Source organism: Labrus bergylta, chromosome 8 (genome assembly GCF_963930695.1).
Source record: "Labrus bergylta chromosome 8, fLabBer1.1, whole genome shotgun sequence".
Taxonomy (NCBI): domain Eukaryota; kingdom Metazoa; phylum Chordata; class Actinopteri; order Labriformes; family Labridae; genus Labrus; species Labrus bergylta.
The window spans coordinates 25,440,648-25,465,129 of record NC_089202.1 but is presented as its reverse complement, the minus strand read 5'-3'; the positions used below and the strand labels follow the sequence as shown (position 1 = coordinate 25,465,129).

The window sequence follows — 24,482 nt, the reverse complement described above, 5'->3', positions numbered from 1 at the left end:
GGTGTTTTTGTCAAATTTAAAATGAGGGTTATGATCAAAAGGTACTAGTGTGTGTATTTACTGAACAATATTTGCTGGGGTAAAGTGGAGAATATTAGGTGTAGTGGGTCAAGTGCCGGTATTTCACAAATGGGCAACTTCATACTTACCATTAAAACCATTCTTCTCTTAAACTGATGCCAACACTGAGGCCCCTTATCAAAAATCAAGAAAAGACAACTTATTTGCATCCAAGTTTATTTTTGAAATTCCCTACTTCCCTTGTACAAGAAAAAGGACTTTCCACAAAGGCAGCAGTGAACTGTCACTGATAGTATTTTAGGGAAAGGAAACTCAGTCACAGTGTGTCTTTTCTTTTAAATACTTCTACTGCTGTCATCTTTGGCTGGGTTTCGGCTGACAGTCTTCTGTCAAACCACATATCTTGGGAAGCTAAGGTTTGAGCCATTAGAGCATGGCTGTGGGGTTTAGATTTTACTGGGGCCAATGGAGGAATGTTCTGGACTTCATGAACACAAAAAAAAAACAAAAATAAAAAATAACAAGGTGTTTGTGTTCACAACACAAATATTACAGCCTGGGAAGATAGCGACAGTATGTCAAATTCATAAAACTGTATACACAGAAAATTAATCTACAAAAATTAAGCTAGGTAAATATTTCACAACAGTAAACATGTTTTCTTATTCCTTTTGAACTCTTTTCTGTCAAGCCTCTACACAAAACCAAAGTTCTTGGTCTTAATGGCTAGCAGGAGCTTCTGTTTAAGTATCTGTTTTGAAGAATAGAGTGGCACATAAAGGCGTGAGATGCAGGTATTGGCTGTGGGGAGGTGCTGGTCATCTGGAGGCCGAATCGTGATGGAGGGCATTGGCTGGAAGCCCTCCTCGCTGGCTGGTAAAGATGGACTGGAGGTCCAGAAGTAAACCTGAGGAAAAGAAAGTCATTGTTCACCTTTTCCATTTCAACATAAAGAGCATTGTACCAAGTGTAACAGTTTCTATTCTGAGACAGGTAGTTCAAAAATAACATTATGCATTTGTTACTATGTAGCCAGGCTTCATCAGGGAAAAGAATGGAAAACAGCTTCCCCACACACAAACACCAGAGACGTACAAATAAATAAATGAGTATATGAAAATAAAAACAAAAAAAGGGGTCTGGGGGCCCCTAAAAGAATATCTCAACACCAAACATTTCATTTCTGCATTCTGGTCAACAATTTGTGCATTTTCTGCACCATTTCAGAATCATGATCTCGTCTCTTGTCCTTTTTAATGTGTTTTTTTAAAATCTCTTTCACCATTCATCAGGCATATTTTCATACAATGATTAAGGCCCCGTGTCCACCTAGATTTTTCCCGGGCAGAAATGTGCTAGCTGTGCGCTCAGGAGCACTTTAATGAAGCTTTTGTACGCTGAGAAGAAAAGCGCTGCACGTCCGTCCTGTCTCTATGACAACAGCGGCTGTATGACAGACAATGCTCCGTAGCTTTTTACTGTCTTATATTTGGGGATTATTTTTATTCCAGCAGGCACAGATCAAATAAGATTGTTGATGGTACAAGACAATTCTTAAGTGGCAAAAATATGGGAATTATCATACATTTGGAAAAGAGCGCCAGTGGCATCAACAACGCCTTTCTGAAAAGTTGAAAGATTTTAAAATTTTGAGTTTTTTTAATTGATATTTGGACACAGGTTCAAAGGCATTCATTTGAATACTTGTACAAAACATGTGGACTTCAACAGTTTTGGTGTGTCTGCACAATTTCAACCCTAGAGAATTCCTGTAGTTGTTGCCTATGAATAGTAAAGTCCATATGTAGTTTAGTATGACATTGCTGTATTTACTCTAGTTTCTGACAAAGGTTTAGTGACAGACATCGAGACCGTAGTCAATCAATCTAATAAAGCAGGTTGCATATTATAATAATTTAATTTGAGGAAACCAAGGGATGCACCTCACTGACATCATCACCTCCCAATCTTTTCTGCTTGTATGTTTGTGCTCCTTTGTACTGCTGATGAAGATTCATCAAGATGAACTCCCATTTTTTTTAAAAATCTTTCAGGGTTTGGTTTTCACAGCAAGTGCCATGTGCAGGGTGGCCTGTTTTCAGTGACAGGGCAGGATGTAGCTCTACTACTCAGGTTCAGTAACATGTTCAACCAAATCTTTAAACAAACAGGATTCTTCTTTTTTTCCTTCATGTTCATCACCAGGTCAATTATTTGGGAAACAGTTTGAGTCTATCTAAAAGGGTTGTCTAAATGATTATTATAGAGAGAAAGTGTACTGGTAAGTAGTCTTGTTATATGGCTAATGTTAATGCACAAAAAGCAAAACACCATTCTACTGAAAATCAAAACAACAACTACGGACAAAATGGAACCTAGTTTTCACATCTTTTTTTTTTAACCAAAAAATACTTTTATTATTAATTTTTTTCTGATATTGCGTGTTATATAATACTGATACTTTGTTGGACACTGATATGGTTGAAAAACAAACTAATCCATTGAAAGAAAGCAATAATGTACAGTAAACAAATAGACTTGTGAAAATAGAAAATTGAGTCATTCAGATTGTTTCTCAGTATTCGGCAGCCAACAGAGAAACGTTTTCACACCTCAAACCTGAATGTGAGCCTCTATATATAAACAGGGATTGCACTGGTGAGTCATACTTACCAGGTCTTGCCTCTCGGTCATGCTCATCTTCTCTACTATGGACCAAAACCAGCGTTTAAACTGCAGTAGTTTGTCTGCATTCTCACCTGTTGAATGAAGTCAAAGCCTTAGCTTGATGTGTTGCCGATTTTTTTTTTTTTTACAGCAGTAAATCTTTCTTTTTTTAGACTGAATGTAGGTAATTCAAGATAAAGTTGGATAATGGACAGAAGGACAGAGAAAAGAAAATGCAATGCATAATACCAGATTCATCATTGAAGGAGGTGAAGCTGATGAGCATCTGGACATTGACTTCTCCACAGCCGTTCACCAGCAGCCTGAAGTCCTCTGCCGTCAGGTCCTCCAGGGCATTCTTAGGCAGTACATCCAGTAAACCTTTTCTCATTGCCTAGGAAACACACAGACATCATGGTTATATATGCCGCCTTGCATAACATTTTTTCTTTTGTAGGTTTAAGTGTTTCACTTACATGGAGAGGCTGCTCAGCCACCACAAGCATTCTGTGCTCTGCATACTTCCTGACATACTCGTACACATTGAGAGGAGTCACTGGCATATTGACCCCACCAGACAAAAGCTCCACCTGAACCAGAACAAAAAAAGAAGAAGCGCAATTTATCATGGCATCATTTTTCAAAGTACTTTTTTATTTGACATCACACTAACGTACAGTAAAAGTATGTTTGTAAAAGTAAAACAGGACAGGAGTTTCTTCTTAAAAACTCAGGACTCTAGGTATTTTATTGGTTAATAAGTGACTGAGCAAGAATGATCAAAGATGGAAAATATATTTTATGTGCACATATGAAGAAATGTTTAATCATGAATCTGAACTAGTTTGTCATTTTAAAAAAAGGCCTGTTGCAGCCACATCAGGTGCAGATTTGATCACTGTATAATTATCATGACTTACATGATACGTACACAGTATGTACAGAAATAGATGAACACAAAAAGTTTCTACTCCAGTCTTGTTGATGATGACAGCTGATTATCCTCTAGTGTGTATTACACTGCCTATCTTCAATGTCAAGAAATATCATTCACAGTAGTAAAGGAAAAAATACAAATCAGCATAAGCTGGCACACGTAAACTAAGTTTTAGACTTGGTAAAGGGTGTTGAATTACCCTTCCTTGTTCTGTATCGCTCTTCCAACCTAATGATGCTTCGTAAAAGGTCAAGTTCAAACAGGTCGAAACGACTTACAAATGCTTTGTAAAGTAAACAGTGCAACTTATTTCTTGGTAAAATTCTCCTTGTCCTTACATTTAAATTCTTTCCCCTATTCTTTTCTTTTTGTAGAAGGAAGTTAAAAGTTTTTTGTCAAATACATTTGGAAGTTTCCTTGTTTCCCTGTAGCATAGATCAATGGTTTAAGTTGTTCTTGCATTTGACAAATGTCTGATAACGTGGCAGTAAAAATGCGCAAGAGCAAGTATTTGAATCCTCCGGTATTATATTTGATCCATCTGTTGACATAGCTTTAAGATCCTGGACATGTGTGAATGACATATCTATGATGTGAGAGAAAGAAAGGCTGGTCACAGATACACACAGTAGGGGAAAGTGCCTTGAGGAACTTTTTTACTTTTTTAGCCAATTGGTACAACAGGGAGGATGTGCAACCGGCGTACCATTAGCACCAACATGTTCTCATTTTTCCACCTGCTACAAGTGAATCAGTTATGTGTGGTTATTTCACATGTTTTATTGTACTGTCAGTGTGAATTTCAAGGATGTGTTTTATGTCATTTAATGAAATCTTGTCAATAAAGACATCAGTGAAAATAGGGGAGATGTCAGGACGGGACAGCAGTGTGAAAGCATGCAACGCCCATCCAGTTTTGTTTTTTTACGTTTCTTTGCTCTGTCTTTTTACACTTGGGGCTAATGTGTTGTCTGTTACCTGTCCAGCCCCCTCCTCTTTGCAGAGGTCAATTGCGAAGGCCAGGTCCATGGCAGCAAAAACTGCTTCTGCTTCACCAGCCTGAGAATGGCGGATGAGTTGCCGCAGGCTCTCGTACATGACTGGGTCAAAGAATGCAAAGTCATGCCAGTTCACCTGAAAAATGAAAAATGAAAGCCATTTTTATTCTCAAAACATCACGCTGTAAAAGTCTACATTTAAACTAAGTCTAATTTCATTTACCTTCCTTCCAAGCAGCACTTTGATGACATGTCTGTTCAACGTGATTGGACAGAGCTCATTTTGAAGCAGACATAAGCCCAGTATTCTGTCAGGAATATAAAAAAACATATATTTAACAGTGTGTCTTCCAGATTTTGGGTAGATTCTAATTATTTTTTTGAGTCCAAAACTAATTAAAACTAATCTTAATTGTCTTGATTAAATCCATAAGACATTTCACTACCTGCCAATGTTACGGAAGCAGTTAAGTCTGGCTTCTGTGTTCTTGCCAGGGCGAGGAGCGTAGAAGCCTCTTTTGCCAGGCTGGTAGAAGAGAGGCGCATTGTCGTCACCATCGTCTGGATCATCAAGCTCCATGTCCACCACACTGCGCGTTGAACAATGGCGCTTACGGTTTTCTTGCTGCAAGTACACGAAAAGGTAGGAGGGGGAGATTGTTAATTGTGGCAAGCTTTTGTGTCACTTTAAGTATGTGAAGTCAAGGCGATAAATATTAGTCAGTATGCCAAACCAACAGAGATGTTTTACAATTATAAACAAAAAAACTAAATGCTTTGACAATATAAAGTAAAATATGAGATTTGAAATGTACTTGTGCTTTCTCTGGAGCCTCCAGGAGACCCAGGTCCAATATGCTGTCAGCACCATTTTCTCTAAGAGAGAGAAAGAGGAGTTAGTTTGGTGGCAACACAACTTTGTAATCAACAAAAAAATGACCATTTGTTCATTTAGAAAATGATATAACTATGCTCTACATAATGTTTCATTCTGAATAACAAGCTGAAATGCTTACCCAGACATACGGCTAAATAGGGTAAGTGCTAACTGTTTACCTGCCGTGTGCAATGAGAAGCTCCATGGCCTCCTCAACCCTTGCTCTGAGAGAATCTTCACTAGCCAGCAGCAGCAGGAGCTGGGCAGGGGACAGCTCCAACAACATGCCTGTTATTTTACTGGCAAATGCCTGAGGGGAACAGAGACAGCTAATCTAAATAAAATGAAAGAAAACCATCAAATGTTCCACTTTGACTTACTGGTAGTCAAACATGTGCCAATACAGTAGAGCAGTCTAAATATGTTACTTATGAAGAAAATGAATAAAGCGCGATGACAGTGAAGTAAAGGCCGTTCTCTTTATATCCAATGGATTTCTTCTTATTGCTGTTAGAATGAGCAAGGTCTATTTATTGCCTCACAAGCAGAAGAAAAGATAGGTTAACCTGTCCTAGAATTAATAAAATCTCTCAAGTTAACACAAAGATGCAAACAAATAATTACCGGCTGCATTGCATGAACCCGGGGATAGAGCCTTTCACCCAGGGCTTGTCTGTGAGCAGGAAGAGGGTCGGGCTCATCACTGGGGTTTCCCTCTGATGAGGGTCTGAAAGGCCTGGTGTCTATGGACAGCTGTCTCCTTGAGTCTCTGCAGAACACACACACACACACACACACACACACGTTTTGTCTTAGTATCACATTAAAGAAGATTTGATTTTTGTAAAAAGAGATACAAGTTTTCAATCTTAGTTTACCTGTCACGGTCTCTCCGAGATCCTGCTCGAAGTCCTCCACTTCTCCGCTCTCGTTCCCTATCTCTGTTTCTCAAGCGCTGCATTAGATCTACAGATACAAACACACATTAGATATAAAAAGATTACAACTAACCATATATGTTTGGTATAGAAAATGTATTTATTTCTGGTATTATCTGAGCAATCATAAAAGTACCACTGAATGCAACGTAGAAAAAAAGATCATTAATACATTTAAGTTCCTATGTATTGTCATACTTGAATTGTAATCGTGGTGACACGTACTGCTGGCCTGCATGCCCTTGCTGACACTCTGAACACAGTCCAGATTAGGCAGCTTGTCATTGGAGAGGAGGGCCAGGGCAATGGCTGTGTAGAAGCTCCGTGCCACACCGCTTCCCTCGCCTGGTTCATCTTTAAAGGTGACCTTCACCCGGTGCACGGCCATGGGTGTTGTTGTGCAGCGCCTACCAAAGTGTGTATTTAGCTGACGCATAGTCTGCTGTATTAGCTGGTCTCGATCTCTGTCCACCTCCAGGGCCAGATCACGGGACTGCAGGTTCCTCAGCTTCTCCATCTCGCGACGGAATTTAGATTCCTTTACCTCAAAGCCACCCAGCTCTGTAAGAATCTGGAATGAAGAAAAACAAACAACATTATGAGCCTGCTCTCCACATTGGCTTTTAAATGATTAGTAGTGACAATGCACTTCCTGCACTTAAACAGCCACATATTACTTTTTGATGCTTATTTATTAATCAAAGCACGATATTACATTTCAGAGGTTTCAAAGTGTGAGGCACGCCTCCCCTACGGGCCACCAGAGGACATCAGGGGAGGCATCTCATTAGTAACTCCAGTGATGTGGTTTATTTGCAAAGAGGTGCCAGCCAATGACAGTATGAGACCATCTAAACTCTAGTGTCATATGGAGATCTAGCACCAAGTCTGGAGACCAAGCCAAAGGGACTTTATGATAGGAAGATAAAAGAATTTCTGTCGTAGAAGAAAGTAATTGCTGCGATTTTTTCCTCCCTGCTAATTAAGATTTGTGTTTGGTAATGATGGGAGGAGCTAACTGGTGTCAAATAATTTGATCACAGTGTCTGACACTACCATCCAGCAGCATATCCTAGACATGGCCTCCAATGTGAAGGAACAGGTGCTGGACAGTATTCATGAAAGCCCTCTCTTCTCTAATGAGATGGATAAGTGAACAGATGTTGCTAACTGTGCATGTGCACTGTAATAAAGAGGAGTTTTGTTTTGTCTTGTCTTGTCTTGTCTTCAAGGTCTCACTATAGCAAAAGAAATACTCAAGGCTTTAAAAGATCACATCCAAGAGTCTTTTGATTAAGGCTGCTGTTGTGGATTATTTACTGATAGTGCAAGGACAATGACATATCACACAGCGGTCTTTTGAAACAGGTGCAAGCGGAAAGGCTCACTTTCCCACACTTTGAAACCCCCTGATTTAAATCTGGGAATTAAAAGCATCTCAACTAGAAATGGTGAGAACACAGAGCTTAGTTAATATAAACATTCAAATCAATATTTACAGATCCAGGCTCTGCTCCGACATCCTCCATGAAGACACGTCCAAAGAGCTCCAGTGACAGACGCCAGCGGCCAAGCAGCATGTCATGCGAGATCATCATCCCCATGAAACTACAATGAGGTCTTGACAAAAGAGGAAAACAATTAAATGCCATTATTGCATTATATTTACAAAATGTAAATACAATTATTGTGTGTGTGTGTGTGAATGTCTTTTGTTTATCAACTATTATATGGTACCTGAAAGATGGGAGAGGAGGTCCATCGCTCTCAGTGAGGCCGATCTCTGCAAGAAGGCTGCTCTTCAGCTGGGCAGCGAGGTCATGAGGTGATGGGCCTTGTTTTGAAGCTTCCACCTCCTGATCCACCAGTGACTGGTTCCCTCTGCTCCCCTGGCCACAATCCATACTCATTACATTTTTCAGGTTGGCTGAGTAGGACATCTTTGTTGGCAGGATCTGATTTGGAAGGATTCAAATGTTATTTAGTACCACGAACACATTTACGTCTTGAGGTGAGAGTGATAATTAACGAATGGAAATTAGACACAGAACAGATTCAATGTTCTAATATCCACCAGTGAACTGCTATCCATTATTTGCCAATACCAACAGAAATATTGAGTTGGATATAATTAATTCTGGATTTGTTTTTTTTTTAAAGATTTAGATTTCTAAGAGTGTATTGACCCAAACATTTCAATGGAGTTTGTTATGAGTGGATGTTAGAACACAGCTGCCAGCTTTTTTGTCAAGTAAAGAGGGGTGGTATACCTGAGAGGGGGAGGGTAGAGAGGAGCCCATGTTTACCTCCAGGCAGTTCCTGTCCATGCTTGCTTCAGCTAGGCCTTTAGTTGTCATGTATGAGGAAGAGTACAAGCCCTGAGAGGGACGACCAAACAGATCCTCCTTCCTGGCATTAGGCTGTTAAGAGGACGCAAACTATTAGGTGTAAGCTACCATAAGCAAAGACAACCCTGAAATATTGTTGGAGCTGTATTTTAAATGTTGTTAAGCTGTTTTTTTGTCGACCTTTAAAAGTTATGGTCACCTATTTGTTTTTTTTAACTAAATCCTGCATGGTAACTGGACAAATCTGATATGTTGTTTATATCCAGTGGAAGCACCTGACTGGTGAATTGATAGTCTTGTGTTGTGCTTCAAGGGTGGAGAGAAAAGTGTGTTAAAAAAAGGTGCAGAGCAACAAATCTGACCTGCAGGAGATGGGGCTGGTCTGCCAGGGGAATGGCTTCAGCCAGGGGGACATCGAAGGGGTTGGGTGGGATACAGCCCAGGAAAGTCATGGAGTCAGAACGACGGAAGAAGGGGTGGTTCTGACCGGTTTCAGATGGAACTTGGTCATCGTCCTTGTCCTGCAGCGTGGAACCTAGGTCAAAGCACAAAGAAATCAACTATATGCGTACAATCATACTTTTTTTCAATACCAGTTACACATCATAGTTTATACAACAAAAAATATATTTCTCATTATAATATTAGTTATTTGACTTACTTTGGTTGGTGTCCTCGTCATTCTCATGTTCAGAATCCTCATTGTCCAAACCCAGTTCTAAAATCTCACGATTCCTACAAAAGTTAAAACACAGATGAGGAATCTCAATTTTTGTCTGTTTTGGTTGCCCTTGCATAGAAATTTGTTTTTCAAGATGCATAACAATAAGGCATTGTATCTATTTGTCTAAGATTAATACAATAAATATTTGATATCCATGGTTTTGTCAATGAATATTGCAAAAACAAACCAGATGTATTTTTATTCATAAACTGTATAAAGCTATATCCCACTATGAGGGGTAGAGTCACTTAACATTTTTAACTATTTACTCTTTAAATCCCTTAGGGGTCCCAACCCAAGTCCCTACAGACTGAGCTACATTTACCTTTTTCTGTCCATTTGTTGGTTGTCCAAATTGGTCTGCTGGTTCATGGCCTTAATCCAGTAAATGAGAGCCTGGAAAACGTATGCCACATGTTTAAGGGAGCACACATCCAGCACAGGAAGAACATCAGAGTGCTCATCATTGTGGGAGCGCATCAATGACAAGGCATAGTTCAAGAAGTCTCCCCGCGCAGACATCATGCCATGGCGAGTTGTCAGTAGGGTAGCTGCTCTCCTGAAAAACACAGAAAACGCATAGAAACACAAGCTTAGATAATATAGACATTATTCAAACATACATTACCCTTGGTGTTTTTACAAAACGTATCATATAACATTTATTTAATTATCAGACTCATAAATGTTGCTCTATCCACGGGTTCATGAGAATAAACAAAGAGGAACAACATTTGGGTTTATCAATGTATTTTTTACCTGCGACCTTCCAGGGTTCGAAGGCTGGCCTCCTCCCGAGCAGTCATGCGCTCCCTGCGAGCTGAGTGCTGGGAGGCATGGAGTGGGTGACTGGGATGACCTGGGTCACCAGCAGAGGACAGTGCTGAGCCGTATCTTAATTGAGCCTCTGTAGAATCCATGATAGACACCATCCAGTTCCAAGTTGGAATCAGCTTTTCTTCAACATAGTTCTGGTTAAACAAAGAACATTTCACACATTTTTAACTCATTTTGGATTAGACTTTTGTTAAAAATAACAAATTATCAGAAAATATTATAGGCTATAACATTTCATTAACACAACATAGCAGGATATCTTACCTGTAGGTTAACTGCATCCTGGTAGGTAAGCTTAACAGCAGCAGGGTACTGCGAGTAGACTAGATGGTTGTACTTTGGAATCAGACTCATGAGATCTGAAATTTGCCTGATGACAATGCTGTATGCTCGTGCTAGGCTGCTGGCAGACGTCAGATAGCTGCTGGTGTTGCTCGCCTCAAGAGCTGCTGCTGCCGCTGCAGCACTAGAGCTGATAGCGCTAGAGCGACGCAGGTTGGTGGGATCAATATATATCAGGCCTGTGGAGCTAGCTGTGAAAGACAAACAAATTAAGAACAGGTAAATACATAATATCCATTCTTGTGACATTAGTTTTAAACCACACAAATATACATTTTGCCAGAAAATTCCATGAACAAAAACAAATCCACTGACCAGCTGGTGTTGAGGAGCTGGAGGGAGCACTTCCAGTCACCCTCTGGCTGGGTGTGTTTCGAACAGCCCACTGCATTGAACGAGGAGCCTGGGCTGCACTGTTGCTGTGTGAAGTGTTCGATGTCCTTTCCAGAGGCTCATCCAAAAGGAATGTCTCCTGGTCCACATCGTCACTTTGACTGCTGCTGCTGTCAGAGTCGCTGGAGTCATTCGACTGGGAGTCGTCCTCTGAAAAGAAGGCAGGGACACTGCTGGCACCTTCACAGACGAGGAGGATAAGGAAGAAATACAAGACAGACAAATTCAATAATTTAAATAATCCTCTCATCTCCCTTTTTTGTTTCCTATTTTAAAAATCTGATTTGTTGTATCAACAGTGCATGTTAGTGAATCACAACACTGCAATATCAAACAACACTAATTCAAAGGAGAAACACACTGACGCTTTGAGTCAGAACGACATCTACAGTTTCTGTTCATCAACTTTGGCAGTTACAAATGAAAAACACAAGCACTTTTAGAAAATTCATAATGGAGAGAAAGGCACAATGAATCACTTGACTGAATGGGGGAACTACTATTGTCATCATCATTTGTAAAAATACACATTTTAGATAACCAAGGAGGAAGTCACAATGTTGAAAAGCCATCAGTTGTGTTAATTGGTTGAAAAGAAAACAACATAGCTAAAATTGTGATGAAATACAGTGTAAGTTCAAACTGACATGCACAATAACAGTGAAATGTGAGAAAGGGACAAACTGAACTAACTTTCAGCGGGACACTGTATGCATTTTTGCAATTCACTCTTGCCCTGACATCTCTATGTGCATTTAATTAAAGAGGTGCTCATACCAAAAATAGGAAATGCCAAGGACACCCTACTGCCTGCAAATGAAATACATTGGGTGTTCAGCCAGGGACGACTTTATCATTAACTCTCCATACATAACTCCCCACAGATCCAAATGTTAACTGTAAAACATTAAGTAACTCGTAACGACAGGCTTGCTCTGTATTACGAGAGGAAAAATAGTCCACAGAGCAGAGAAAGGAAAATCTATTTCGTCCAAGGAAGTCGTTAGAGTCTAAAAATGTTGGATTTATTCAGATTGAGGAGGCCTAATAAGACATAACAGAATTTCAACAAAAAACTTAATTTATTTTGAAAATATTATATCATCTTTAAAAAAATAATAATAATGGAATACAATATCTAAGCAGCGTTTACCAACCTGCTTCAGAGCCAGCAGTTGCTGCTGTGACGACGCTCCTGCGGCCGCTGGCATTATCCTGGTTGCTGTGGTTACTTTCACTGTCACTCTCTGTTTCGGCTGCAGCCAGCAGATCAAGCTCCATGTCACTCCCTTGAAGCAGAAATAAGGAACAAAGACATTGCACTCTCCGTTGACTTGGGTTTCAGATTCAGCTAATTACTCAAAAAACACATGATTAACTTCAGTGTCATTAAAAACGGAACACAAATCGATTTCCTATTTCTTTGAACTGTTGTGAGGTAGAGTAGCCAGTGTCTGATTGTTTTAAATGAATGTCAATAACAGCAGCTGATTGTTTTGTATTGGCCTCTGTCATTTCCATTTTACAGTGCTGTGTTCATAGGAAGAGTCCATTAGTGACCAGAGAACAGCTAACCTGAGACTATAAAACTATTGAAGTTTAACTTAGCGTTCTGCTCAACACAAACTGCTCAAATCTATCCGACTTTGCATCGCAAATACTTGTATACTGCTGTATCATTGTTACAAAGGCATCTGCATAACCTTTTGTGATCTTGCATTATATCGTAAGGTGTGTCTCACCATCCTCGTCATGCTCATCATGTTGACCTTCTGCCTCAGCATTTTCCTCTCCCTGTTCCTCTTGGTCATCATGATGGTCTTCTTCACCTGCAACTCCCTCTACAACTTCAACCTGAAAGACAATGAAACAGATAAAAACTAAAAAAAAACCTTAATGCAAGACAGAGATGTTCTGTTTCTGATCTAAACAATGAAGGAAATGCAGTTGGGCTTTGGATGGTATGTCTTCCTTGGCACTAAAAAAGATTACCACAACTTCCCTCGCAGTGATATTTCATTATGGCCTTAATTGTTAGTAGAGCCCTACCTCTTCGACATCTGCTGACACAATGTCATCCTGATCCTCTTCTCTTCCTCTGACAGGCTGAGACTGGCTGCTGCGCCTAGGCTGTGGATTCCTGATGATATAGGAGGCAGCTGTCTGGCTGGAGCTGGAAAAATTAAGCACAAAAGCACAATTCTTATAGTTTTAAGTATTGTAAGGCATACTAATGAGGGATGTGAGATTTTATATAGCCATACGGTTTTTATAAAATAATTGTCAAATACAGGAAAATACATGAAATTAACCTGCTAGACTGGTCCGGTGAGGGTCTGGGAGGCAGAGGTTCGACAGAGAAGAGCTCCTCGCTACCCTGAACAGCATCAATACTGGTGCTGGCTAAGGTGAAAGGAGCAGTGGGTCTTGCTATACCCATTCGCACTGGAACAATCAGCGACTCTGCTACATTACATAGCTCCTCCACAGCATAGGGCAACAGAGCTTGGAAAACTCGACGGCATTTTCCAATTGGCTGGGGGATGAAGTTGCTGTTTGAAGGGATGGTAAAAAGACAGATGTAACCATTTGATTAATTCAAAACACAGTTTCACAGTGTTGTCAAAATGCATACTTGTTTTATGGAAGCTGGTATTTTTTTTTTAACAATCAAGTTACAATTAATATCAAACTTTACTTGAATCATTTGTCCTTACTTTTTTTTCTTGGATGAGGCCATCTCAACGCTAAGTATGACAAAAACCCGCGCTACAGAACGCAGGAACCTCCTGGTGACGCTGACTGCCTCCTCTCGCCGGCCAGGGGTGTACTTGTTCTGCAGCTCCTTTACCAGCGTACCCAGTAAGGTGTCAATAAACTAAGACAGGAGGAAAAAAAAAAACCACTATTTGAAGAACAAAATACAAAATACTGTCAACAGTGCACATCACAAAATCAAAAGAACATGTATTACCACTGATATTATTTAGGTTAGATCGTTTGTGTTTGTATTAATTTTCAGGAATTCATTAATCTTGGTAAATTAATGGATATATTATTTAAAATATGTCTACCCTCTTAGGGTAATGCTTCTTTTAGGTCTGTGTAGCGGTAATATATATGTGTAAGACACCTCCTAGCAGCAGATCTATATTTGGATAGGAGCCGAGTTTTGTTGTGAGCAGAAAAGGAAATGTGATTTGCTGAGGCTGAAGAAATGTATATGTCTGACATTTACTGACTGTTAACATGAAAAGTTATTCATGCTATGCTATATTTTGTCTGACCTTGGCCAAATAAATCCTAATATAATATACAGTCTGTCTCATAATTTCATCATTGAATTTTTACAGAAGAAACACCCCCAACTAACAGACAGTTACTTAATGCATACTTATGTTATGTCAAAACTAGAGAAGCCAAGATGGAAAACAATCAACCTGATGCAAGGCAGAAGAAGGAACTAACTAGACTTACAGTGATGTCAGGAGCACACTTGACAATGAGGCAGTGGGTGAAACAGTCAAGGCGAATGCTGCCACTCTGTTGATTCAAGTAGACCTGCTCTTCAGGTAGGAGGTGAGCAATTCTGCTGCTGGCACTAAGTCTTGGACAAAAAATAAATAAATACAAAGCACAAAATATGAGTTTTACAACAACAATCCAAATACCTATTGTGAGGACGTGACTGAAACCATATCTTATATGTAGCATGGAATGTACCTTTGCTAACAGTCATTTGGGGAAAAACCTTTACCTTTCCATGCAAATAAGCCTCTTTGCAAAACTTCCCAAACACCAGCACCAACAACCACGCAGTTAAGAGTGTATCAAAAAACGTCTGCTGAGACTATGCGGTAACTTGCCGCAACATTTATAAGACATGTCACACGCAAACAGAGCAGGGCACCTTTCTGATCGAAGCCTGAATATCATTACAGCTATATGCTTTGTGAATTACTCTTTGAGACTGAGCAGATAGAGAGAGCCAATGATGCGCAACTGTTTTTATTCTGTTGTCTCTAATGATCATTCTTTGTGTATCTGAAATGTCCCTACACTGCCTACTTGCTTGTTTCTTCATTGGCTACTAAGCTGCGCTGTTTGGGTTCTCTGCTATAGTAAAGCTAATGTAGCAGAGAGAGCATGACTATGCCACAATCATAAACCAGAAAGAGAACACCGTAACTATTCAAACAGCTCTAACCAAAGGGGGTATAAATGTTCTGTTTTGGTTGGACAGGAATACATTCAGTATCGGGCTTGCCTGCCTCCAAATATGGATTTGTCCATATCTTTTAAGCAGGGATATGAAGTTCTGTTTCCTGTCAGCACCAAGCCTTACACACACATCACTGATACAGTATTTATTCTATCCTATGCAAGACCTCATAAATTAAAGACTGTTCAAATTAAATTCAAGACTTTGACTTTCATTTCATTGTTTTGTTTATAGAATTGTAAGAATGGCCAAAAAAAGCATGCACATTTAAACATATTCCATAATGTGATTATAGTATGTGACACATGGTCATGCAGTGAAGAAGTGAACTTCTTTTTCAATGTACTGGAATCCTGATACAAGGCTCTGGGGGATTCATGTTCATGGATAGTATTTATAAAATTACATTCAATTATCTTTTCCGTGACCATATTTGGTTCTTGAGTATTAGGAACTGTTTCAAAGGTTTTAAAACTAAACTGAACCACGGGGTTGCATTTTTGCTGTCATACTCACGGGTCTTTGTTCTCCTGAGAACCGAACATGATCATTGACTTGAGGGCATTCCAGTCCTGCAAGACTCTCTCCAGAGCCAGCTGAGCAAAGCGGGGAGGTTCTAGGTCATGATCTGGCATATCAGATTCTGAAATAAAGGAAAATATAGCAGATGACTTGAGGGAATCATGTTCAAAAAAGAAGGTTACTTAAACACAAAATAAATCAGTAGTGGTAAGCTAGTAACTTGACAATGATCATGGACCCACCTTCTGCATTAGCAGCTTTGCGGTTTCTGTCTTCTCTAATGCGTGGTGGTCTGTACTGACAGTGCTCAACACTTTGCCTAGCAACAGTCTGCACCAGGAACAGTAATATATGCTCCCCCCTGCAGAAAGTAACAAACATATACAACTTATTCCTTGTTTTTCACAGAATTAAGCAACTTGTATTTGTAAAGAACAAAACAAAACGCTGCTCTATGTAAAGTAAAGAAAGTAAAAGCCATTTCAGTAAATACAAAAGTCTTGCCTGCTGTTTGGCGTGGTGACGAGGTTGGTGGTTGTGAGTAGCCTGTACAGCAGATCCAGGCGAGCTGCCTTTTGGCCAGCTATCAATGTTTTACACTTACATTTCTCCCAACAGTCACAGTATGCTGTTGGGGAAGTCCTCTTCAACCTGGCAAAGAGCAGATAGCAAATTGTGAAATACAGGTGATGCATTGAAACCTTCACATTTTAAATTAGGCCATGCTCAAACGTTGAACTTACTTGCAGTCATGTCCTTTGTGACATACCCTTGCACACTCAGTGCAGCAGCAGAGGGACTCGAGTAGACCACAGGTCCGACACTCAAAGATGTCCTAAACACAAAGTCGTTGTTGTGAAAAATGGTACAAATGAAGAGTGCAAATTAAAAGCTTTAACTTTGTCTCTTTAATCATTTAAGCCCTACTTGAGCAGTAAAATAAAGAGTATAGCTAATGCAGTTTGCCAGGACTTTTTATATGTTTTGTGGTCTCTTTTAATTGGCGATAGGAAATAATTCATTCAGCTACTTCCTTAAAAGCCTGTAACTGTAAGTACTTAAGATACTAAATATTGGTCAACAACTATAATCCTAAAAAGACACAGCTTGATTGGGCTCTCAAACATACATAATTTTTATGGTGAATAGTGTTTTCATCAGAATTGTATGCTTAAGGCCTCACCTGGTTAATGTGCTCGGCTCCAGTCCAAGTGAAACTGCAGGTGTCGTTGCAGCAGAGAACGTAGAGCGGCGATTCATCTGGGTTTGTCCCCAACGGACAAATCATTTCCATGAAAATAGAATCTGAATCCTCCTTCTCTGTGATGCTTGGGTCACCCACTGTGTTAAAGACAGAGAGGAAAATATACGGAAAATAAGAAATCTGAAGCATGCCAGATACACATTTTGTCAGCTGTTGTAAAACAGGCAGAAAAACAGGTCAGGATTAATCTCTCAACTTACATCTAATGTGACAACTCTTACCAAACCACATAACATGAGATAAGCTGTAACTCAGTGATGGAGTCAGCGGTCTCTCAACTGGAATGTGGGGGAGTATCCATAGCTCATGCAGTCACTTGGGCAAGACACTGAAACCCAAATTGCCCCCAGTGTGGATGTTTTTAACCCACGCAGACCAGGGGACCATGTATGCAACACAGATGCCTATGTTGAGCATTTTAACAAAGTTTGCCATTCACTGTTGCAGTGAAGGAATTTCCACCTTGGTGATCCAGGGTGGGCCAATAGTATGCAGGAATTATCGCACCACCCCTTTTTATTTATTTAGCAAATGGGTTTCTGAGGGTCAGAAACTGGCCTGCCAGCAACAACATCTGGCCGGCAAGATTATTTTGACTGTGACTTTTACTTATTTTAATATTTTCTTAACAATGCCATGATAACCAGTGACAGAGTCAAACACTCCCACCATGAAACAGTGCAGCTCTGCAGACAGTAGACAGTGACCGATGCAAAAACAAAGCCCTGACTAAATGAATGAATGACTAAAACCTTTTTACCTACCATAAAGTGAAAGACAGTTACGATTGGCTACAGAATACATAGCGTGACGAGAGAGGGAGAAAGCAATGAGACGCTGCGTGGACATAGATAATGTCTAGATCTTTTTGGTGCATATTTTACAAATTGATAGAAAGATAGTGAAGAGATTCAAAATTCAGATTAATGTCTTATCCTAGCTGTTCCTTTTCTTGTTTTTTTAAAAACAATATCAGCCTGGTGAATATTCCACAACCCTCTTTGGCACAATCCGTTTCTAATTTGAGAAGTAGTAAAAAAACACTGCCACACATGGTATGAAAATGGCATCACTCATTTCAACACATGAAATTACAAACATACATTTAGACCTTCCTCGATCAACATCAACATTGCCACCTCGAAAAAGGCTTCTATAATTCTATAGAATATATGGCTTCTATAGCTTTCATAATCATAAAGTGCTGTCTTAAAGGGTGTTACACTGTAATGTAAATTGTAATTGTCTTTTCTCTGTTTGTTTTGTATGTGCATTGTGTGTTGTCATTAAATCAAATAAAATGAAAAACAGGGTACAACAACAACAAGGAAGACAGATGATCAATTAACTTACTCTTAGCCATTTTCTGAGCAGCCTCCAGTACAGTGATGGCTGCAGGATAGGCTCTCCCACTGACTGCTAGCATGAAAGGAGTCATTCCACGGGCATCTCTGTCAAAACATTATATAAAAGAGCACTTAAAATGAGTGGGCAATTTATGCAATAGCAGACAAATATCTATAAAAAAGGGAATCGGCTTTGTTAACAATAAGCATTTAATTAAAATAACATGTAACAATAACAATAATTGAAAATTCATACTTGGCAGAGAGCAGCTCCCGTAGGTGTGGCCTCAGAACAACACTGTCACACATCAGCTTCAGGATAAGGTGGGCATTGGCTTTCCTGTCTTTAGATTCCACCACAGACGACTCAGTGGATGTCCCTGCTTATATGAAGAGGATATGTCCATTAGGTGAAAAACATTTTATCACAGAATTTCAGGACACAAAGCACACAGCCCAAGAATGAAGAAACACTGATACATGAGAGATTAGGCCGAATTCATCTCATGCAAATTTCCGTGTGAGAAATTCTCGGATGCACTCTAGATAGGAGTATGATATTGTTATTTTGTAGTATTATATGATCGCTCTACAGTCTTACTCAACAGCCCAACAATGCATTGCTGCACGTCAGACTTTACAATGGCAGATGTTGCCAGCAAGCCAACAAGCCGAGTACAAATTTAAAAAGTAACCCCCATTATTACACGTTTCATATGTGGTCGAATAATATAAAATCTGGTTAAGTATGTTGAACATGGGACAACTAACTGTTGGAACAGTGCACCTTTACAATGAAATTAATGACATTATGTATAGAACTTTAACATTTTATTAATTTTTGACACAATTTCTCCTCTTTAATGAAGATGTTATGTACCTGGTAGGGTGGAGGTGCTTGGTCCCTGGCTGGGCCCAGTGGAGGCGGTGGTTAGGGAACCCACTGCTGGTGCTAGAATGAAGTCAATGTCGCCGTCTGTTGATAAAAAAAATCAAACCACAGCTCCGATGTATTACAAAGATTTTAACAAATTGAGAAGGCATACCAAACGCAAGACAGATGCTCCTTTAATTAACGATTGTGTATCTTTTAAACCATTTAAACCACAGGGCTTTAAATATTTCCAAATTATAAGAAAATTATCACAAGGCCACAAGGTAGAAAGTTCTTGGGTTTTAACTGGTAACATATAACTCATTACATTTGTTGTAGAAAGGTGGGCTGGTGTAGAGATAGAATTTTTCAGTTTTAGGCTTGAATACTTTGTAGCAACACCTCAACTACGTCTTGCTTATATGAATGTTTTTTGTCACAGTGGCATTGCTTGTCTGAACGTAACAAAGATCATCTCAATTTCATATAAAAAGATTGTACAAACCAGGGTCCATGGGTGGCGGGTCAGGCACCCAACTTGGTGGAGCAATAGGAGGTGATACAGGATCTTGATGGTCGCTGGATGAAGGGCCAGACTCATGACGACTGAGACCTGCTGCTCGAAGAGACCTTCGCATCATCTCTCTTAGACGAAGCCTGGTGGCAAAACAAAACATATATAGAGAGTAAATATTAAACATACTTCTTAGTAAAACACATAATGCACAACAGCAGCAAATCCATGTTGTAACTTTCACATATACATGAACACTTCTGACAGCAGCTGCATATTACCATTTTGCCAAACCCCTTGGCACGTCCTACGTTTTTCTGAATCTTGATACACATTGGAAGTATTTATTGTTAAAGGAAAAATGTGCACCTTATTGATCCAGTAAATGTCACCCTTAAGCACCAGCATTAAACCAAAACAAATTGCTGTTTGGTGACAATCTATTGTGGAGCCTCTGCACTTCTCCAGTGTCACACCTCCAACCCCCCTCCACTCGCGTTTGCACAAAGGAGTTATTAACAAGAACGCAACCTTATTGAGAACCATTTAAGCACAAGCGGCGGACAAAATTGTCCTTGACTCGAGCTGCTCTTGCCTGTGGCTCGCATTGTTGTGTTAGCAGGCTAATGTTCGCACACTTAGGTTAACTCATAGCTTCACATTGCATGGAATGACTGATCACTTGGGGGATATCTAAATAAGCAGTGAGTAGGTGTTGTAGATGTTATTCTTATTTTCTCTAGTCCTTGACTAAAACAGCTTTATACTCAAGGACGTCCCATCCATGTAAACAACACAGCTGGCAAAAAACAGCTGGCAAACCCACGCTTCTCACTCATTGTAGACAGTCATGAGTGAAGGACACATTTACAAAAGATAGACTTGATTTCTGCTATAGATATATAGATATATACACATATACATATACACACACACGTATATACGTATGTGTGTAAAATTTATTCTCATAGGGAGTCTTCAGTGTCTAAATGAGTTTTCTGTACAGACTATTTTTCCCTTCTTATATTATGTGTGGTGCAAAAAAAACGTATAACTAGTTATTTACCCTCTGCTACTTGATGAACCAGTCCTATTCCCAGAGCTGTTGCTTGATACCACGGAGATGGCATTTGCAATTGCCTCCACAGCAGACAGACGCTCTGCAAATGTGTTCCTCTCCGACCTTTCAGCTTCTGAAAGGACAAAGCTTGGTGACTTAGCATGGAAATGAGTATGAGGGACACAGATACAGCATTTAAAAATGATATGGGTGCACAAATTCAAAATTAAAATATTGTTTTCAAAGAAAGTTGTCTTCAAAATATTTTCATTTTTTTGTTAGACAAACAAGTCAAAATCTGAGATATATTGGTAAGAAAAATGTGTCAGAAACAAGTACTTTTCTGATCTAATTTAAGAAAGGCTGAATTCTCAAACACCAACATACCTTCTTCTTCTTTGGTCTCTTTATTACTAACAGGAAAGCAGACAGAGACAGCAGCATGAAGGATGTTACGGTTTCCATCACAGCGATTGTCCAGGATGGCTCCAAGAGCCTGGCTGCCCTGATCCAACAGGAAAGCCTGCTCAAGGTTCACCAGATACTGTCGACAGGCCTCGTAGTCACAACGCAGGACATGCTGCATCAGCGTCTGTTTCTAGAAGACACAGAGATTGAGCACAGACAGATTTTAGATTTATGTCTTTACTGGAAACTAAGTCAACTTTCAGGGGTACATTGAAACTCTAAATGCATCTACCGGTTGTTTGTCTTTTACAATGTAAGATCATGTTTACCTCAACAGCCATAATAATTATAGCAGCTTTCTTTTTAATTGTTGAGTTAGAGGGCAGATTAGCCAGAGAGTGCACCCCCATTCCCAGGCTGTTTATAGGAGGGAGGTCCAACCAATCAGGATCTCGAATTCCGCCCATGCAGTCCTTGGCCATTGGGTAGATTGTGCCATTTCCATCCCGAAGGATAATCGGAGATTCCTGGAGGAAATACAATTTCAACAGTTAAGATTAGCATATAGCAAGGCTTTCTAATATCATGGGCAAAACTAAAAAAAAAAAAATATATATATATATCTATCGCCTTTTCGGGAGATGATCTCACCTGTCCTGCGGTAAATATGGCAACATTGCGCTCACTCTGACCCAGGAAGGCCAGGTTGCTAGTTGGGAAGTTATTCTCCTGTTCAGCTTTGCCTGTGGCTAGATCAAAGATGCAGTACCTTACCCAGTTAGCAGTTTTCAAAACTGCGTGGACTCCTGGGGGACAGAGAAACAGGTCAAGGTAAAAATGAAAATCTGCAGTGAACTATAGACCCATAAATATTAGTCAAGTTTGTATTGTATCTAACACAACAAATCATAAATCCACCTTTGGAGTCAACATTCACAGCCAAAATCTCTGCCTTTTCTGGGATGCAGAGCTTTTTAGGTGTTCTTTGAAAACAGTCAGGAACTTTTGGAGTCCCGCCAGTTTTGACCACCTGTCAAGAACAAAATGAGGGAGAAAGAAGTTCACATAAATGTCAGGGGATTAGATGCTCTAACATGCAAAAATACATTTACTTCACATTTCAAAATACAGTCATGAACATGCATGCATTTTATATCAGTTTCATTTCATACCTGCAGCTCATCTATTCTAAGGAGCCTACAGTCCTGTAACAGGGATGAAGGGTCTGAGTCAGTGGGAGCAGCATTGCTCTGGTTGCTCACACTGCTTGATGTTCCTGGAAACTTAACAGCAACGTATGCACCATCCACTTTAAGCACCTAGGTTAAATGAGAAGATTTTAAGTTCCAAAACTGAAATATCAATTCATAGAAAGTCAGACCAGTAACATAATCGATGGCATAATCTAGATAGATATCACTACACTTGAAAAGTCTAAATTTATACACTGACTCATTATCAGAAGCACCTACCTTTCCCACAGGGACATTTTTAACATCCTCCACAAACACCACCTCCCTTAGGGGCCACTGCTCCTCATTCACCTTCTCTTCCTCTTTTGGAGCCGGGGTGGAACGCCTTCGCTCTGCAATTAGTAGAGATTACTATATTTTAGTCCTTTCATCTCAGGATATTCATATAAAGCATTATGATGAAAACATGTATTTTGAAAAAGAGAGCAAAAAAAATCAATTCAAAATGACATATCAAAACAAAACAAATAAAACAAATACAAAGACAAGGCAAGTTTCCCATTTTAACTAATATATTATATAGATATAAATATCATCCAAAATGATTCTCTTAGACGTATTCGTTGTGTGACTACTTAGTAGAGATAAAGGGCAATCACACATTGCAGTATTCACATCCTAATCCAGGTGGCAGCAATCTGCTTGTAGCTGTTTGCTAACCGTTATTAACAACAAACGAAGAAGAAGAAACAACAAAGCATACAAAGAAGAAGAGTAATAACCAATAGCAACATGACACGGCCAAGCTACGAGACCAGTCTGCTTGAATAGCACAGCCAATATACAAGTGTTGCTGAGAGGGAGACATAACAAGAGACAGGCTGACATACTGTAGGGCAGTGAGGCACTGCTGGCAATGGAAGAGGTATCACTGCAGGTGGAAGCTGGGGAGGGAGGAGGACCCATCTCAGTCTTTACAAGCTCTGGCTTGCTTTCCGTCCTACTGGATAAAATCAATAGAGAGAGGTGAATTTGAGATTTAAGAGCTACAAAAATTTAACATAATACAAGACAGACTATTCAGAGCAGAGTCTAAAACTAAGATTTTTTTTTTAACAGCATTTAAAAAAAAAAAAAAAGGTGTATACAATAAAGGCTTCAGTGGTTAATGATACTATATAAAGAGACTGAATGTAAATTTAATCTGTGATTTTTTTTACTTAATTGTTGTTTTTTTTAAATATTCATTATAAGAAAAATCTTTTTGTCAAGGTGGCAGGCATACTGCCTAATTTTATTTGACTTAAATACAACATTTTCTTTAAAAAAATGATACTGACTTGATTTCCTGGGTCTTAGTGGTCTTCTCCATGTTTTTTAGGCTCTCTGGTGAGCGTAGCTGGAATCTGCAACTGTCATTCATGTTCCAAACAGATTCCAACAGGACTCCCACTTTGGGAATCCCAGCACTGACAGAGAAGGCCACTGCACCGGCATGGTAGAGGGGGTTATTTCTCAAACACACCTAAGGAGGGACATTTGCACATTATAACATGTTACACAAATTTCAAAGCTTTGGTAAGTTTCCACTATTTTCAAAACATGAAATAATTACTTAGATGGAACACCTAGGCTGGAAAAGAACATTGTCCACTTGTGTCATACAAGTTATAACATAATATCAAATTCTGTCTTACCTGTGTGCCCACAGTGATGTTGGGTATTGAAGAGATGCCAGCACTAGACTTTGGCTTTTTGTTTTTGGCCCTGGCCTTTTCAAGCATCTTCTTCCGTTGACTAAAAGGCACAACTCCCCTGCAGAAACATGCAAGCAGAAAAGTGTGAGGACTTCAATGACATTTATAATGTTCACTAAAATTAGCTTTTCTCCCTTAGAACTGAAGACATATCACATTTGCTTAATCACAGGTTTTAAGGAGCCTCGTGCAATTGCCAATCTCAATCTGGACAATCTAGAAAATTGGACAATGCATGAG

The 24,482-nt window shown here is 39.6% G+C and overlaps 1 protein-coding gene across 9 annotated transcripts in view; it reads right to left on the bottom strand.

Annotated features, from left to right (window-relative positions):
- Nucleotides 1–220: 220 nt before the first annotated feature.
- Nucleotides 221–24,482, bottom strand: part of ubr5 (ubiquitin protein ligase E3 component n-recognin 5) — a 42,615-nt gene continuing 18,353 nt past the window's right edge. For 3 of the 9 annotated variants that reach the window (XM_065957767.1, XM_065957773.1, XM_065957775.1), the window contains 46 exons: nt 24,183–24,300; nt 23,826–24,010; nt 23,376–23,488; nt 22,765–22,877; nt 22,465–22,611; nt 22,211–22,322; nt 21,944–22,098; nt 21,622–21,819; nt 21,272–21,482; nt 20,891–21,017; nt 19,816–19,967; nt 19,317–19,412; nt 18,693–18,819; nt 18,444–18,541; nt 17,010–17,167; nt 16,570–16,661; nt 16,331–16,477; nt 16,069–16,187; nt 15,821–15,947; nt 14,560–14,689; nt 13,800–13,960; nt 13,395–13,634; nt 13,132–13,255; nt 12,825–12,936; nt 12,240–12,371; nt 11,005–11,262; nt 10,612–10,880; nt 10,270–10,481; nt 9,836–10,069; nt 9,448–9,521; nt 9,149–9,321; nt 8,709–8,858; nt 8,176–8,393; nt 7,938–8,058; nt 6,637–7,009; nt 6,379–6,466; nt 6,125–6,269; nt 5,680–5,810; nt 5,439–5,499; nt 5,070–5,248; nt 4,847–4,931; nt 4,604–4,759; nt 3,165–3,278; nt 2,938–3,082; nt 2,695–2,780; nt 221–928 (listed from right to left, as the gene is read on the bottom strand). In XM_065957767.1, coding sequence (XP_065813839.1) covers nt 716–928; nt 2,695–2,780; nt 2,938–3,082; nt 3,165–3,278; nt 4,604–4,759; nt 4,847–4,931; nt 5,070–5,248; nt 5,439–5,499; nt 5,680–5,810; nt 6,125–6,269; nt 6,379–6,466; nt 6,637–7,009; nt 7,938–8,058; nt 8,176–8,393; nt 8,709–8,858; nt 9,149–9,321; nt 9,448–9,521; nt 9,836–10,069; nt 10,270–10,481; nt 10,612–10,880; nt 11,005–11,262; nt 12,240–12,371; nt 12,825–12,936; nt 13,132–13,255; nt 13,395–13,634; nt 13,800–13,960; nt 14,560–14,689; nt 15,821–15,947; nt 16,069–16,187; nt 16,331–16,477; nt 16,570–16,661; nt 17,010–17,167; nt 18,444–18,541; nt 18,693–18,819; nt 19,317–19,412; nt 19,816–19,967; nt 20,891–21,017; nt 21,272–21,482; nt 21,622–21,819; nt 21,944–22,098; nt 22,211–22,322; nt 22,465–22,611; nt 22,765–22,877; nt 23,376–23,488; nt 23,826–24,010; nt 24,183–24,300 — 6,979 coding nt within the window. In that variant the 3' untranslated portion in view covers nt 221–715. The remainder of the gene's footprint in view (nt 929–2,694; nt 2,781–2,937; nt 3,083–3,164; nt 3,279–4,603; nt 4,760–4,846; nt 4,932–5,069; nt 5,249–5,438; nt 5,500–5,679; nt 5,811–6,124; nt 6,270–6,378; nt 6,467–6,636; nt 7,010–7,937; nt 8,059–8,175; nt 8,394–8,708; nt 8,859–9,148; nt 9,322–9,447; nt 9,522–9,835; nt 10,070–10,269; nt 10,482–10,611; nt 10,881–11,004; nt 11,263–12,239; nt 12,372–12,824; nt 12,937–13,131; nt 13,256–13,394; nt 13,635–13,799; nt 13,961–14,559; nt 14,690–15,820; nt 15,948–16,068; nt 16,188–16,330; nt 16,478–16,569; nt 16,662–17,009; nt 17,168–18,443; nt 18,542–18,692; nt 18,820–19,316; nt 19,413–19,815; nt 19,968–20,890; nt 21,018–21,271; nt 21,483–21,621; nt 21,820–21,943; nt 22,099–22,210; nt 22,323–22,464; nt 22,612–22,764; nt 22,878–23,375; nt 23,489–23,825; nt 24,011–24,182; nt 24,301–24,482) is intronic. The other 6 variants (XM_065957774.1, XM_065957771.1, XM_065957768.1 and 3 more) reach the window with 6 other exon arrangements.